Source organism: Drosophila mojavensis, unplaced genomic scaffold, assembly GCF_018153725.1.
Source record: "Drosophila mojavensis isolate 15081-1352.22 unplaced genomic scaffold, ASM1815372v1 contig_136, whole genome shotgun sequence".
Lineage (NCBI taxonomy): Eukaryota > Metazoa > Arthropoda > Insecta > Diptera > Drosophilidae > Drosophila > Drosophila mojavensis.
In genome coordinates this window covers 3,258,437-3,276,733 of record NW_025318667.1, presented here as the reverse complement: position 1 = coordinate 3,276,733, position 18,297 = coordinate 3,258,437, and the positions used below count along the sequence as shown (strand labels likewise).

At 41.5% G+C, this 18,297-nt stretch overlaps 1 protein-coding gene across 1 annotated transcript; it reads right to left on the bottom strand.

The window, feature by feature from the left end:
- Positions 1-16,998: 16,998 nt before the first annotated feature.
- LOC26528536 lies at positions 16,999-17,937 on the bottom strand. The gene is made up of 4 exons (XM_015160907.3): positions 17,752-17,937; positions 17,604-17,687; positions 17,240-17,503; positions 16,999-17,178 (listed from the first exon to the last, which is right to left on the bottom strand). Exons 1-4 carry the CDS (start codon positions 17,822-17,824, stop codon positions 17,090-17,092), a joined length of 510 nt encoding a protein of 169 aa, XP_015016393.1. The 5' UTR covers positions 17,825-17,937; the 3' UTR covers positions 16,999-17,089.
- Between the last annotated feature and the right edge of the window lie 360 nt (positions 17,938-18,297).

Sequence of the window (18,297 nt, the reverse complement as noted above, 5' to 3'; positions counted from 1 at the left end):
GTTAAGCAGTTTTTCCAGGTATTTCTTATTGTCTTTCGCTCGCTTTCATTTTCGATTCGATTACGCACGCATCATTTGATGGCCGCATTAAAATTCAAAGCACATTTCTATAAACTTGCGTAAAACCAAACCAAACCGAGCCAAAAAAAAAAATAAAGGAATACATGAAACACATCAAAGTTCGGAACGGTCCAGGGACCTGTCTGGATTCCCCTTCCTCTTCTTCCTTTTTTTTTTGTTTTTTGTTTATTTTTTGTGGCTTGTAAAACTTCTAAACAAATTATGCATGAGAAATTCAATTTGCATTTATTTTGCAATAATTTCATATCGGCTCAAAATATCAACAACAACAACAAACCTCAAAAAACAACAACAACAACAACAACTTGACATGCAAAAGAAAAACACGCATTCAAAATGTAAATAACCGGAGCTACGACAAAGGTCGCCTCCGGCTAGAGCACTGAAGAGAGAAGCGGGAAGAGACGAGCACAGAGATGGGGGCGATGTGAGGGAAGCTGTGCTCCAATTGTGGCATTGGGTCAGGGCCGCTGTCAGCTGCGCTTCATGCGAACATTTGGGTGAGGCGAACAGCTGGCAACATTTTATTAGAAATAGATTTGCTCTTGGCCAAGTCAGGTGAGTGAGTGAGCTTTTACCTCAATTCGCCCAGCACCTGCTCAGCGTCAGTCAGCTTTCAGCTTTCATAATCATTGGATTAAGCTATATATACTTGTAGTTAAGCTACTTAAGAGAGAGCCAAACTTTTGAGAATTGCTTCAATGATATTATATGTAAAGCTTTCGAAGAGAGATGGATAGAGAGAGAGAGAGAGAGAGAGATATGATATATTTTAAGTACTTTCAGCTAAGAGTCTGGACAGCACTCTTCTACTTAAGCTTTTAAGCTTCCTCTTCAAATAGTGAAAGCTTTTAGAAGTCCTTCTTTCCAGTTGAATGATAAACAAATGAAAGAATGATGCCCTGAAGTTTTTAGGCTATACAGAAATCGATAAGACTCATCTTAATTACATAAGCTTTTAAATGAACTTGCAAGTCGAGCTTTAGGCAACTTAGACTTCGATGAAAAATCAACTTAAAAGCTCTGAACATTATTATTCCACCAGGCTCTAGCTCTATTTAGTCAAAGCTTTCAACTTGTTTAGCTTTAAAGCTAAGCCTATTGACTAAGCTTATCTTCTCTCAGCTGTCAAAATGCGTCCAATTTCCAAGATGCCCTCGGTGAGTAGCGCATTAAGAAACCCAAAGATCTTCTCCCAACAATAACAACAACAACAACAGCAGCCGCAATGGGAGGCCAAAAAGAGAAGAAAAAAAATAAACTTTTTCAATATTTTACGAATCAGGTGTTTCCTGTCGAAGTTTCCGCTTAAGGACACGCACACCGGGCCCAGGGATGGGGTCGAGTGGGGAGACACGTTACAATGCCTCGAGGCGGGCAGACAGCACGTAAAAATAAAATTTAATGAAATGTAACTGGATATGCCACACACACACAGACAGAGGGAGTGAGGGAGAGAGAGTGAGTAAGGGGGAGGGACGGTCAGACAGGTAGAATGTCAAAAAGCCTATTTAACATATATTTACTGCCAGAAACGAAGACACAAATTTCACCCAAATAGAAGAAAAAACTTTTGCCAAAAGTTAAAAATACAAAAAAAAAAAAAAAAAAGGCAAGAAAAATAACAGAAAATCCCTTTCCAGACGAGCTGGAGGAGGGGGCGTAGGACTCTCTGCTGTCATTGAAAATATTATAAATCATGTGCTACATTAGCCAAGCGACGCTCTGCTGGCTTCTGCAAATTGCCATAAAATTTATAGCGCCAATACAAATAGACCAAAGCAACGAGACCAATTTTTGACCTGCAGATTAAAAGATTTGTTCATTTGAGTGAAATTTTAAGAAATTGCCTAATCATTTAGGAGGCTTAAAGCTCAAAGCAGAAAGAAATTTTGAGAATGCTAGCTATTGTAGCTATTGTAGCTATATTGTATCGAAGAACTGCATTAGTTATCTCTATGATCTGATAGATCTTTAAAAGAAACGAGAGATCTGTTAGCAAGTTGAGCTCTTGCTCTCGGGCTGTCTCCATATGTAGATTATGTGTTGTACTCATATAGATGACTTTCCTAGATTCCCACAAATATTTATATCCATATCGTTTTATATCATAATAAAATCGACTATTTATAGCATTCTATCTTTTCGAATACTTTGAATACTTCGCTTAGCTATATATGGTAGTCGTATACCAACTTGTGTTCTTATACAAAAACTCTTATACTCTTAACTATGAGGCATAATATTTCTTTTCTATGTTCTTAATATCTATATCAATCTCTATCTATCCACTTGTATATATTTTACTCTCCCAGCTCTCTCATATGAATCAATTACATGTATTCTTTTTCTTATCGCATATTATAAGATTTCATCAGTAGGTCACTCATGGCGCAGTCTTATATTCAGCTTATACGACACTTATACGCATATAATTGCATTGCAGCCTGGCTTGGCATTTGGGTTCGCCTTTGTGCGGCTGTTGCTGTTGCCGTTGAGCTTTTACGGCCCTGAAGCGGCACATTTGACGCCGTTTTTTGGTCGCTTGAAAAAAATATGGAAATTATAAAATAGAAAAAGAAAGTGTAACAATGATTTAATCGAGGATCACCAGCTGCGAGATACCCTGTAAATAGAGCGGAGCTGAATAAAGCAATCGTTAAGATTGTTCTAAACACATTGCGATATCCACTCTTGCCCCTACCTGTGTGATTTACAGGGTGTACAAAAAAAAAAAGGCAGACGACGCGCGTCCTCGTTCTTCACTTTCCACTGCCTCACTTCAGCTACAGCTGGTGGCACTTCTTGGGCTCTTGTCACGCCAGGCACGGCACGAAAGCAACTGCAATTCAATTGTTGTTTCCACTAAGCCCTGGCTACCACTAACACCACACCCCCCTGGCTTCTCCGTGGCCACATAAAGAAAATGTTTGAACTTCTTTTCCCCGACAGCAATTTGCGGCGGAAAATTGTGATTTGTTGTAGAGCGCGCGCGATTTCCATCAGCTGTCGTCGACATTGTCCCGCTAGTCGTCATCGTCGTCATCGTCGTCATCGTCGTCATCGTCGTCATCGTCGTCGTACTCGTCCCCCTCCCCCTCGGCCTGCACCTACCTCCCCCGCATTCTCGCCGTCGTCCTTTGGCAGCTTTGCATTTTGCTCAGATACTTATCACACAGTTTGGCAAATGCTGCACAAAGTTTTGCTTAATAGCCTGGAAGTTTTTAATGAAATGGTTTTGCTTTTGCTTCAGCTATTGCCATTCCCTTTGCTAAGTTCAAGCCTTAAAGCATAGCTCAACTAAAACCAAACCAAACCAAACCGAAGCCGAAGCCGAAGCCGAAGCCAAAGCCAGCGCGCCAACAATGACCCTCATCAAATTGCGACCAACGAATTCCTCGCCCATCACACAATCTACCAAAAAAGAAATTCCATAAGAAAATCGAAAGAAACCGAGATGAAATGAAAAGAAACGTAACGGAACGAAAAGAAAAGAAAGGTAACGGTAAAGGTAAAGAAAAGGTGAAATGTCACACTCGAATTTTTGGTTTATTAAAATAATACAAGTACTTTCCATAATCACAAAAGGTAAGCAGCTGGACGTCCCTCACCTGCCCTGTCTCCTGTCCTTTGTCTCCCTGACAGCTGTCCTCATACTCGAGCAGAGGCGGGCAGCAACTGAGACGAGTTGCACCAACTGCTCAATACTCGTTTAAAGTTCGAGTCATCATTATGTCAATTTGTCCATTTATGCGTCTCAACGGTCAGCTCAAATGACTAACTGACTTCTTGACTTCCTGTAGCTCAAAAAATGAAGCATTCATCGGGATATAAAGAAGGTCTAGTGTAAGTTCTGTCTATACGATGAAGTAGTTCGATGACTTAGTACTCTTAGCACTTAGTTTAAGCAGCTTTCATTTTGTATTTATGGTGGCCAAGCAAGAGTCATTCTGTTATCGATAAAAATATACCAACTACATGGAGCTGTAGAAATACTCTATAAGGTCTGCACTGTCATCATGAGCCGCCTGAATCCGGTTGAACGTGTGGAAGTAGTTGGTTGATTGACTGATTAATTGACAGAAAATTCGACATGGTTATTAAAGTGAATCCCGACATGATTTACATCGATTTCGATTAGAATCATTTATTTCGGAAACTCAACACCTTTCCGACTAGAGCTGCCGTATCAACTACTTTTACAGCAGACCCAGAAAAATGGAGATGACATTGTCCCTAATAATAATCCAAGTTACTCGAAATTGAACATTATGCTAGCTAAGCAGCTTCCGACATGGGAATAAATATTCCCTATATAAACAATTTAAAAAATACCATCTTAATACCAGAAATGACTTGCGATTTATTACACTTTGTGTTGCTACGGCTCTTATTTGGTCACCAAATAAAATACTTTATAATATTTAATATAGTAAAATACTTTAAAATAGAGAAAAAATCCACAGTCGATAAATTTCCTAATTGAAAATCCCTAACTCTGCCGTAGTATATAAGAATTTCCCCGAGTCATCAAGCTCAAAAGGAGATGACTAGCTATAGAGTGTATAAAGACGTATCTGGTTTGAAATTCTCTTGACTATCTGAACAGTGTACGTAACTAATATACTCCCTTTTCACCCTTTTCAATAAGAAAAGAGTGCGAGGGACCCTAAACAAAAAAGCAGATTAAATGTTTACTTGGTCAAGGGAAATTAATTTGCAAGCGTATTAAGTTTGATTTTAATAAAGTGTCGCCGGCATTGGGGTTCGGGCGACGCGTTACGGCTACGGCTACGGCTACGGCTACGGCTACGGCTACGGTTGCGGTTCGGTTCGGTTCGGTTTCGTTCACTGCCAGCTGTGTGTGGCCACAGTCTACGGACTACTACAGACTCCTCTTCTACGCTACTTAATATGTGTAAGTGAGTGTCCAGCATTTGTCATTTGCGCCAAGTACGCAGCATTCGTTTGTTTTGTTGTTGTTGTTTGTGCTGGGCAAACATGACAGGACACATTAATTTACTGTGCTCTCTGCGCTCGGTAATTAAAAGCGAAAGTGTTTGACGCCGCGAAAGCATGCCACGACAAAGGAAAAAAAAAAGAGAACACGGAAAAATTAAAAAAATGAAGGAAGCCAGAGGACCAAAGGACCAACAATGCTCATTACTGGGCCAAAGCCGACACTGACCCTTTTGACGCGTCCGGGACATTGAAGTGGCAGCACGTTAGCTGTCCAGCTGACTGCTCTATGCCCTAACTACGCATCGAACTAAGCGATCAAATTTGATGGGAAATGAAGTGCTCTGCCGACCTCTGCCGAGACTTTGGTAGAGCTGGAATATGTGCTTGGGATATTTAGGTGATTTGAGGTGTTTCGAAGTGCTCTTAGCCATAGAGGAATCTACACGATAGCTGCCGGTGGATCCTTCTGTACAGATCCATCTGCAGTTTCTGTGTAGATGCCTCTATGAGCAAACATCGCCTTCCTCAGAGAAGTTGACGTAGTAACCCCAAGAAACTTCCGAGACAGTAATTAAAAGCACTTCATATCAGAAATCTTCAGCTCAGCTATTATACTAGCTAGACTCGGTAATGCAGAAAAGTATTTCCTTCATATATTTGGATAGAGCTCAAGTAGATCCTTAACTTGACAATCTAGGATTGTCAATCAGAGATCACAGCAGGAATTTTGCTAGGCGACAATGCAAGCAAAACTTAGATAGAACTAAGCAAATGTGTTTCCTTAACAGCTTGTATATCACAGCCTTCATTCATATTTAGATTGCCTTCAGATGTGCACGCAAAGCATACGATTGGAGACTCTCAGAAGAAACAGAGCAAGGACCTTACCATAACGATTGTATAGATTGAACTGTAGGCACACTTAATGTCCGTGAAGAAAGAGCCTTGCAAGCTATCCAGTAGTCATTGTCATTTAAGGGAAGAATCACATAATCAAAGTCTAGCCATAGTAAATTAAATCAAATGCGCCAACTGAAATCCTCTTGCTCCAGCAATTTTCACTAAATTTGGGTCGCCAGCCGTCGTCATCGAAGGGATATGCCCAACTGGGCGCAATGTGTGAACTAAATAAGAACTAAAGCTTAACAAGCAGCGCGCTTGCTGTTAGATTTATGATGGGCTCATTAATTATGGTCCGGCCCAAATAAAAGATGGCCCTTGTCGCACTCCAAAACATGCAATTAAAATGGGGAAGCTGCCAAGTCGCGACACGCAAATCAACATAAATTGCACAAACGCACTGCAGAGGCAGAGATGGGGGGAGGGGGGATGAGTGAGGGAGGAAGAAGCTCTTAAGAGCCACTTGCAGCAGCAACAGCAACAGCAAAGATATCGCATATAGGAGGGCCATAAAACGGTCGAAGCGCTGGAAATGGATTGTGGCATTTGGCACGCGCGACAGTCAATGCGCATATAAATTGCAAAAAATCGTTGCCAATTTGCTGGTCGGGCGCATTTTTATGTGAATCGGCTAAGGCTAAATGTGAGGATTTTGCCACTTGGTTAGGACTAGCAGTAGATCGGGGGCTATGTGTGGGCCTGGGTCTGTGACTGGGACTGAGGCTGGGACTGGGGCGACAAATTCATTAATTCCGGCAGCTCGCAACTTGCGAACGGCAAGTTTTCTAATTAAAACAACAAACAAATGGCCAGAGCCAAGGCACTGACAATAACAATACATATGGAAATCGAGCTGGGCCAGAGAGTGGGCCAACCAGCCCAGCATTTACAGCTATGGAGCTATGGCACATATCTGTGGAGCGGAAACTGTCTGGCAAGATGCTAATTCGGTTAAAAACTTTTGTCGTCAAGTTTCGAGGCAACTGGCAACTGGCAACTGGCTTGCTCCCAGTCACTCAACCAGTCAACCGTCTCAAATTCTCAGAGTCTGTCTGACACAAACTTCGTTTAGCGTTTGTCCTTGGTCCAGACTCGGCATCAGCATCAGCATCAGCTCTAGCTTCTGCTTCTGCATTGTAATGCGTCGCATGCAAATTGAAGCGGCAGCTTCATCATCAACTTCATGTGATATGCATCAGCTTTTGGCCAAAAATTGTTTCTTAAATATGCAATCCGTGCTCCCTCCCTGACCCTGGCCCCATTTAGCCAAATGCCATCATTGTTTGCCCACAATTTTACTTGCATTTTACATGCTATTCAAATGAAAATATTTTAACGTCAATTGTTTACCATCTCTCTCTCTCACACTCTCCCTCTCTCTCTCTCCATCTAGCCATCTTTCTCATTCATTCTAAGCGCCCTTCAAGTGCGCTTAGGCCATTGTGTAATGAGAGAGACTAAGTCAATTTTCCGAGTGATTGAACCAGCGCCAGTCTTGTGTCTAAGATTATCTTAAATCAGAATCAAGTGAAGGGCGAATTCAATAAAAATGTGTCTCAGATTAACTCAAATATTAATTGAGCTCCCATGCGTTATTCGAATGCGTGCATGATGCTTCAGCCCTTAGGCTGAGCCTACGACTTGAAGAGGCAACAAATTATTCTTCAACAGACCCTGATGAAGCTCGAACAATTGATTTGATTGGCAAGCTGACCTCCGAATGATATAGGCTCTGACTAGAGCAACTGCCTAGTCGAAAGCTTGAATCAAATCGAGACTCCTATATAGATGTAACGTTGCTGAGAAACTTTTCAGAGCAAAGCGTAATCTCTTGAAGTTCAATTAATAGTCAGTAGCTTTTTTCATAGATGGAAATTAAAATTTTCTTTCTCAAAAAATTTCTTTCTTTCCAAGAAATTGATTGCAACTGATGATATCAATCTTGTTTAGATTACACTCTTATACCAAACTTATACTACTTATATGGCAAGGCCTTGAATAGTACTTCCTCAATTTAGAGCTATGAAATTGACGGCATTTCACTTGTAAGCTGTGCTCAAGTCTTATACTATTTCAGTTAACACTTTCACTTATACTACGCCCTTCGAACAGTCTCCTTCGATTTGCAAGATTATATTGGATTGCAAACATTAGAAAGTTGAATGTAAAAGCAAAATATGTCCATGCTCAACTCGTATACTATACTTTACTCTTATATTACATATGTAACCCATCTACAATCTCTTACTATTTTGATATTGTAGTTGTGTTATACTTAACTGTTATACTCTCCCCAACTCTTATACGACACTTCACTTTTATGCAATGCCATGCCTTCCATGGATAATCTCTTAGTATTTGCAGATTATATCAGTTTGTTCACGCCAATCAGTTGACTATGTATATCTCTTATATACTCAGCTCCTATACACCTAGCTCTTATACTTCAATCACACTGTCCGACTAGGCTCTTTCGATTTACAAGATTGCAGATCATCACTTATTTATATGTGTTTAGATAGATGTCTACACTTAACTCTTATACGTTACTGTACTCTCTTAACTCACTAACTTTCACTTATACGACGCTATTCGACTAGTCTCTTTCGATTTGCAAGACTGTAGATAATGACCTCTTTGAAATAGTTAGATATGTTTAGATAGATGTCTACACTTAACTCTTATACGCTGCTTTACTCTTATACTTCCGCTTACAACACGCCCTCGAGCCATACTCTGTCGATACGCAAGATTGTATTTGATTGCCAATGTTAATCAGTTGAATGTAGCTCAATCTATTCTAGGCACCTTTATGCTTGACACTTTCCCCCACTAGATGGCGCTGCACTGGGCGTTCCATCCCAGCTCCAGCTCCAGCCCTTAGCTAAACGACTAAACATTTATTTTGCTAATAATTTATTTATATGCCTGTCAATATACATGTAGCATTGTAAATAGCAGCGCTGCCCCCTCGAGGCGCACAATTTGCTGAAATAAGCAGAACGGAAGAAGAAGAACGAAAAAAACGCCAAAATCTATATGAAATGCAGAGCATTGAATGTAAAAGAAGAAGAGACTGCTTAGCGCGGCCAGCGAGCGAATTGATTTGGTTTATGGACGTCAACGCCGACCGAGACGACGCACGCGATTATTATTATGCACCCTCGTCGCTGGGTCGACGTGGCTGGCGTGGAGCGCTGGAGTCAGTGACTCATATCATTATGGCGCATGTCCTGCGGCGCCACGCGCCTCGCACAACACGATGCAAGACAGCTAGACAGCTAGACAGTTATGCGGCTATAAGGCTATACAGCTACCCGCGTTCCCATTGAAGCAGCTTCTCAATAACGCTTTGATGCCACTTGGCTCTGGCTGGCGATGGTGGCCCCAGCTCCTGCTCCTGCTGCTGCTGGTCCATGTTTGCGCTTGTTTTTTATGTCTAGTGCCACAAACCGCACTCGATTTCCACATGAATGGGCCAAGGCAACGATATCCGAGCGGAAGACGACAACAAGCCTGGGCTACCTGTTTGCCAGACTCGCATTCCCATTCCCATTACCATTTCCATTCCCATTCCCATTGCCATTGCCATTCTCATCCTCTCATCATTCAATGCTATCCATTCGCATTCGTTATATATCCTCGATTCTTTTTCTCCAAATGTTCCTTGTTGCTTTTGTTGCTGTGTTTGCCTCATTGATTAATGCGTAAATATGCGTTCCATCGCAGTATTCTGTTTGTTGTCCTGCCGCACATCCTTGGCAGCATTTCGAGCCCGGCCTTAAACATTTCTCAGCCTTACGCTCTCCGGCTTTAAATATAAACAGAAACACTTATTTGTCCTCAATAAGTCTTTAATAATACGAAGGCAGCAGGTCGCTCAAGAGCTATTGACTTTCAATTGACAGCAAGTCTTAAATGGCTCAGCAGTCAGCCTTAAATAATCAACTCCAGTTGGTATGAAATGATTGAAGACTTTCATTGCAGAGCACTCATTATGCTCTTATACTTTGGCCTACACTTACACTTGTATAAGTACTCTACAGGTGCACCGGATATCTTCAGCTTTGAGAGTTGCAATTTCACCTGGTTTTGGTTTGATGCTGTCAAAGAGTCCGAATCAGAGTTTCTTCTGCTGTTTGGTATTTTTTGTATGTGCTGCTCTTCCTCTTTCTCTCAGTCTCAAAATTTACTTTTCGCTCTTTATTCCCGCTCGCTTATTCGGTTTCCATTCCATGTCATCTCTCTCTTTCTCTCTGTTTATATCTCTCAATCTCTGCCACTCTGTTTGCACTCCTCTCTCTCTCTTTTCCTCTTTATTTTTGTATACCTTTCTCTTTTTCTGTCTCTCTATCTACATCTTTCTACTCTCTATCTGTTGTTATCTCTCTTTCGTTCTCTCTCTCTCTCTCTCTCTCTCGCTTTCTCTCAATCTCTCTGTCTCTTAATCCCACTCTTTACCTCTCAATCTTTCTTTTATTCACTCACTCTTTTCATTTCCCTTCCATTTCATCTCTTTCCCTTTTCCTCTCCCTCTCTCTAACATAACTGTCCAAACCTTCTGAGAAGCGCATAGGAGAGCTCTCTCTTTTCTTTTCCATTCCATTCCCTTCAATCTATCTCCCTTCCTCCCCCTCTCTCATCAAGCGTCAATAAGATTCACTTAAAGTGCTCCCATAAATGTCCAAACCTTGTGAGAAGCGCATAGGAGAGCTCATATTTGTGTGTTGACAGCTTATTTACTTACATGAGGCCTAACGTTGTGATTTCAGGAGTTGGCAAGCCGCCGTCAGCTCTTGATAATGTCATACAAAATATGTTGATAATTATCTAAATCACGTAACATGTCTGCCCGAGCTCCGCCCCCTGCACAGCTTTTCCATTCACAGCGAGCCCTCAAACCCATAACAAAGTTGCCTGTCGTGCTCTACATGCAACGTGTCAGGCAACAAAGTGTTAATACACTCGACACACCTGTAAAAATGTGAACTGTGAAATGTGTGTGCGAGGGAGAGGGCAAAAGGAAGCAAAGCGTGGAGCTAGTAATGGGGTATACAGGCAGGGAGAGCGACAGGGAGCGGCAGAGAGCGGGGTAGCGAGAGAGGGGGAGGTCAGGTTGACGGGGTCATAAGCATGTGCACATGGCAGCGATTACGTAACGCGACAGGTGCCATCAATCATATTTAGGGTAGAGTAGAGCAAACACCCGCACCGCACCGCACCGCAGCACAGCGAACCAACGAACCAGTTCGTCCGTGAGACGAAAACACGCCAGACCCAAAATGAATTGCACAGATTTGTAAAATGTTAAACATTTTCCAGCATGTGATTAACTAGTCGCATGAGATAAGACTAAAGCCAGAGCTACAGCTACAGCTAGAGCTAGAGGCTTGGGCTAGAGCTCGAGCTCGAGCTGGTAATTATTAAAACATCATTCCATTGGAATCAAATTGGAAGCAATGGCCCTAGGACGTCAGATAAGTTGAAAAACAATTTCTTATGTGGGATTTGGACATGGCCTGAAATTGAAACGAGCCAGGCCAACAAAGCAGAGAGAAGGAGGCGTGGGCTGCTTTGAAGAGTGGGTTTAGAGTAGCTGCTGATTGCGCACAGCACGCGCAATCCAGAAACTGCTCCGGTTCCAGTTTCATTCTATCTTGATAGTGCCGCCGGATTAAGCAGCAAAACGCATGAGCTGAGCTCCCTCTCCCACAGTGTGTGTGTGTGTGTGTGTGTTTGTGTGTGTGTGTTTGGGTGGATGCTTCAGTTGTTGGTCGATGCTTAAGGGCAAAGTAACGAAAATAACGCAAAGCTGCAGCTGAAGTACAAGGATTACGAAAGGATTCGTTTCTAACGAGATTGACAACAAACCGCAATGCCAACTCCACACATCCACACACACACACACACACACACACACGTATGTAGTGTATGTGTGTATGTGTCGCTGGGTGTTGCGTTTTTATTTGTATGTTGTATGCTTTTGCCCATACTCTAGCCCATACGAGTCACATGACTTCCCCGTGAAACATGCAACACTGAAAATCCCATGAATATTCCAGTGTTGGAAAATGGGAATTTAAACTATATGACTACAATTGCTACAACTTAATATCTCGACTCCATTAAGTGAGCTCTTTCGACTTATATTCCTCCTTCATTTACTTAATAAAGTATTTATTGAGTAGCTCACTCATTATTGAACTGGTTCAATAGTTCACTTTACGATACATTTCATAGTTCATTATGCAGCTCCTCTAGTAATACTGTAATTTTGGAACTATTTGATTGTCTCAATTACTAGTTACTCTCGCAGTCTCAGCTAGTTCAGTGATCGGTTCATGGGCATGGGCACTGGTTCATTTAATAGTTCAGTCACAACTGGTTCATTTCGTAGATCACTTGGTGAATGGAGATTTGATTCATTAAGTAATTATTGCAAGTTAACTAACTGAGTCAGTTCTAAGCTATTCATATGATAGTTCACGACTGGTTCATTTCTTAGTTCATGCAGCTATCAATTGACTGCTGAACCAGTTTTCGAATAGATTTTTCTGTACTTTAAAGTAAAGTATTCCCCATGTAGAGTATTTCTCTATTGCTAGGCTCAAGTTGGAGGTTTTCTCTACTGCATCCAGTGCTCTACAGTTGCCTGATATGGCTTACATACACTCACATATGTACTATATGTATATCTATGTATGTACGTCGTCTCTATATTTAGTGTGTGGTAGTATATTATTTTGCAAACAAAGCAAATTTCACCCCATAAAACTAAAACGTTGGATTTAATTTTGCAAAATAAACATAAAAATCGCCTTTTTCTCTTCTTTGGCCGACTGCTGCTCCCATTCCCCCTCTTCCTCCATCGCTCTGTAGTTCTGTGTCTTGTGTCTGCATATTTATCTTAAGCGAATCTGTGGCAAAGCCAGAGCTCTTAACTATATGCTCGAGATATGTATATATCTCTTTTTTGGGCTTTTACGAGAGAGCTCTGTCCCTCGCTATCTCTCTCTCTCTCGCTCTCTGAGATAATGCAAACTAGATGGGAATAAAAAATGGAGTATATCAAAGCAAATGCGAAATGAACGTAAATTCGAAATTCATTATTCATTTGCCAAAAAGACAACAACAACAACAACAACAACAACTAGTACAAGCGGTGCAAGGGGAAGTGCAACAAACATATAAACAATAAAATCAAATAGAAAATGCAAATAATACAAATACAACAAAATGCTAACGGTGCAAAGGGTCGCGGGCGGTGGAGGGGGCGTGGTAGTCGGAACTTTTGTGGCGCTCAAAATCGTTTTTGAGTTTACCCATTTGTTGTTGTTTGGGAAAAAAGTTTTCTAATTAACACAACAACTGACAAACGCAAATTGTCAACGTATTCGCACACACTGAGAGATGGAGATGGAGAGAGAAAGGGTGAAGGAGAGAGAGAGAGAGAGGGAGAGAGAACTAGAGGGAGATATTTGCCAGCTGCAAAATGCTTTGTTAGGCAAAGCGAGCGAGCAGCAGATGGGAGCCAGGCATAGCCATGGGCTGGGCGGGGGCAGGAGGCGGGGTAAGCAAGCGCACGCTGCCCTGCGGCCGCTCTTTTGGAGCGTTCGCCATGGGCATGGCCGTAGTAAAGTGGGTAGGGGCTCAAGCGGCTCTTGTTGTTAGCAGTTGTTAGATTAGTTTGACTCTTTTCTCTCCTCTCTCTCTCTCTTTTCTTTTTTTTTGCTGTTTGCCAGTTGTCAAAATGTAAATGCGCAACCAAAGCAAGAGAGGAAGAGCGAGCGGGAGAGTGAAGAAAAGGGGTGAGGTAAGAGTAGAGATTGCTCGTAAAATTGTCAGTTGATGATGCCCGCAAAAAAAAAAAGAGAAAGAGAGAAAAAACACACAAAATAGAGACAGAAAGAAAGAAAGGATCTAGCAATTGTTTGCATGGAAATTACCTACCAAATAAAACCAAAAAATTGATGAAAAAGTATGAGTAATAAACTAAGCCTAAACAGCAGAACGCGTGGGATACCCTATAAAGATATTAAACTAAAAACAAACTATTGTAATTGAGGTGTACGTTTATAGAACAATATGACAGAGAGATATATGGCATGAAAGATCGAGAAAGAGAAAGAGAAAGAGAGATGGAGAGAGAATGAGAGAGACGGAAGCAGAGAGAGAAAGAGTGAGCGAGAGAGAGGGGTATAATGGGTCTATCTATATGCTTAATCTTTGATTTTGACAGTCCTGGAAAGCATTCGGATTTCTCAGCTTGAACTAGTTCAATTTCTTACATTTCTAGCCATAAATCCTAACTGACGTGCGAATCTAGCAGTAATTGTAAGTAAGGCCGATGTAATTTATCCATAGAGAATAACCAACTTAACATAAGTAACCAACTTAGTATATACTCTCTGCATTACAGGGTATCAGAATGGCGGTGGAGTATGGAGTGCAAAGCACAATATTTCGGCTGTACTAACAAATTAGCAGAGCTCTCATTGTTTCCATTTATATTGTGCTTGACCTGAACTATGTATTTCTGATGCTCGCCTGAAACGTGAAGAGAGTATAATATACTCTATACATATTACTACTATACATATTATGTTGGATTTGGCTAATGGAGAATCATTCATTCATCATATTCGGGATATTTTTATGCGAAGGGTATATTCATTCCCCAGTTTCTGTATATTTCAGTCTTTATATAAGCTATTGTATTCTGTCTATAGCTCATGGTTTTGTTTCTCGATTATTTTTGTTTCATCATGAACGAGTATTATATAATCAGAGAGGCTTGACTACAATTTTCTAACGGCATTCGTCAATCTATTCTTTTATTTATTTTAAATGAGATTTTTAGCTTATTGATTCGTTACCAAAAACTAATCATCAGGAAGGGCGTAGAGGGAGTAGATGGGCTTAAAGAATACAAATAAAGCTATAAAGTCAGTTCAGATAGATAAAGCAGACTTCTATCATATGAAAGTCTTTGAATGAGGACTGATTAACAGATTGATGAATTGACTTTTCTTCTCTCTCTCTCTCCCTCTCTCTCTCTCTCTCTCTCTCTCTCTCTCTCTCTCTCTCTCTCTCTTCTCTTCTCTTCTCGCTTGTATATAAGAACTTGTATATAAGAGCTCGAAATCTTTCATATTCCCATAGTAAAAGCCAATTTAACGAATTCCATTTGCAATTCGATAAAAATATCAAAAATTTTCAAGCTAAAACTCATTATTTGCTTAAACTTTGCAAATGGAAAACGCAACAACTGAGAAATATGAACAACTGGAAAAGTTTCTGTTTGATTTCTGCTGTGCTGTCGGTTCTTCGATGTGGTTCAATCAAATTAATTTGTGCATTTAAGCCAAATGGCCAATCAGCAGCTCAACGGTATCTCTCTCTCCCTCTCTCTCTCTCTCTCTCTCTCTCTCGCTCTTGCTCTCTCCCTCTCTGTGTGTATTTGCGTATGAATCATAATTTTTATTATTACGTATACGCCGCGCTGTGCACTGGAATTCGTCGGCGTCGCCGTCCTCTTCGACGTTTACTTTGTTTTCATCATTTCAAGCGCAAATTGCTGTTGTTATTGTGGCAATTGTGCTCTGACACACACACACACAGACACAGACAGAAGTTATTATTATTTTAACAACAATTTTCAGCTGTGTTTCGCCGGCGCCAAACGTCGAAGGTCGCGTAATTCAAAAGCAATTTGTCGAAATTAAATTTGATTACATTTATCGCGCCAGCCGCTGTCCCACTCGATTCTCTCCCTTCCTTTCTCACTCTCTCTCTCTCTCGCTCGCTCAATTTCTGTCTGCGGCTGCGGCAAAAGTTTCTCTCACTTCTTTTTTTTTTTTTTTTGGGCTCGCGCTCAACTCTTTAATCGCTGGTAATTGCCATAAATTGCCGACTGAGCGCACGGGGCCTGGGGCAGCCTGGCCCACTCGGCCCACACGGCTAGCCCGGCCTAGTCAGCCCTTATCCGCTCCCTCTGGCACTCTGGCTCCAATTTCAATTCCAACTGCGTGGCTGATCAATATGAGACTGAGCATTCAACTTGCTGCAGCGCCTCAAAGTATGCAGCACAAGGAATGGAAATTACACTTCAATATACCCTGTAAAGCTCACACAGGCAGAGCTTACAAGGCCTTCACTAGCATGGGCTCTGACAGCCGTCTGTTTGCCATCTCTTTCTGGCATTACAGGGTATCGAAAGTGTGCTACCCTCAAAAGTCTGCAAGTCCAAATGTTAATCGCTCGCATAGCTGACGTTTAAATGATGGAATAATTAAGCATTTGCGCAAACGAAATGAAACTTCAAACTTTGACACATGCCTCCAATAGCAACAGCAAGAAGAAGAGCAACAAAATTCTTAAAATTAATGATCTATGCTGAATATCTAGCTAGGAATCTAGATGGGCATAAGCTGAGCATGGACAACAATTCCATTAGCAATATCAAATGAATTGCTATCAAGGAAATAGTTACAATCACGCTGAAGCAGAGTGGGAGTGCACGACGAGCCAATACCCTGTATGCTAGATAGGCGGGCAAAATACGGACAGAAGGAAGGTCAAGAAAAAATAGACTTGAAGATACTAAAAGGCGTCATCTATGCCGTTGAAATGGGCGAATAGCGAAAGAGCTGAAAGGATGAGTCGATAAACGATGAAAAATGAACTGAAGGAGGGATGGAAGGATAAGCTAAAGAACAGACGGACAGGCGAACACGGCTAGACGAACGCTGGCTGCATTTCCTAATCAAAGACATGAATATGATATTATATAATAATATGATATATATATATATTAATATATAATAAACATATATTAGACACAAGTAGCTCGACAATTAGTAGAACAGATAGACGAATGGATCGATGAACATCATTGCATACAGTGTAGGGTATAGAAAAAATTCCAAAATTTACTGATTTCCCAAGAAAAACCAAATATTTATTCATAGCAAATATATTTTTGGAGAAAAGAAGAAAGTTATATGTATATACATATATATAGAATCAAAAAATATACATGTATATATACATATATACATATATATACTTATTCCATCTCAACTCGCGCTTGAATTGTCAAGGAATTGAACGAACTCAGCTCAAACAAAATATTATTCAATTATTATTATATGTAGGGATTTGCTTCGTCGCTGGCGAATTCACGCCTGAAGTCCATGCCAGCTCCATTCTCAATGCGATTCGAGCGTTTGTCAGCTGTGGCATGATTGGTATTCAGCATTGGGGCGCAATGGGCGTGTCAATCGGCGTCACTTACCAACGGTGTTCTCATCGAACTTCATCAGCTCCTTGATCGCCTGATTGAACTCGCGCTCCGATATCATTTGCTTTGCCTCCTCATCGTCCATGTTGACTGTGTTGATGTTGACGGTGTAGATGTTCTGTTGCTTCGGATCAATGAATTGCTCATCACTGGCATCGCAACCGTTTCTATTCTTGTGTCCGTCCGCATCATCGTCCTCGTAGTCGCCTTCCCCACTCACGACAGCGTTGGGTCGCTTGATATCGTGGAACTTCAAGGCTGCCCGAGGGCAGAGGAAAGAAGAGAAGGAGGAGGAGGAGGAGGAGGAGGAGTGATACTCTAGACAGCGATGCTTATTAAAGCCGAACTCTTTACATACCTCGCATCGGACGCATCGGCTTAGTGGAGTCCATCAGCAGCCCCTCGGCAGCATTGCTTTGCTGCTCCATGTCCACGATTTGAGCTGCGTGGTTGGGCTGTTGAGTGGGAAGGAGTCGAAGGATAAAGAGCAGCAAGCTCGAGCTTACCCAACACGCCAGGCAGCAGCAGTAGCATCATAGAGATCAGCAGCAGGCAGAATAACTTTCGTGTCAAGCCCATTTCCCTTGCTATTTTTGTACTTTACATAGGATTTGTATTGTTAGCTTTATTTTGAGACCTGACAAAGATCTTGCCAAACCGAAATTGGGAACTGAACAGGCAAAGGCAGAGCTGACTAGACCTATTCAAGTGGCCGTATATAGCTAACCCAAGCAAAGGCTGCTCAGTTCATTTTCCCACTCATCGAAACTGTAAGCAGCTGTTAAAGTTGATGTCTTAGTACACAACTGAGGCACACTTGAATCCCCCTTTAAGCTTCTGTTAACAATTTGTTATGCCCATATAATTTGCGCAATGTTATTTTAATATTTCTTTGGAATATTCCTTTGCCCCTGCGGTGCGCCTTTGGTTAGCGCGTTTAGTTTTGTTATCATTTTGAAGCGTTTGCGCTCTTTGAGCTTTTGGCTTGCCACAATTTTGCCTTATGCGGCTTCCCCGTAACCTCAAAGCCACCCACTCTACACTGCACACCG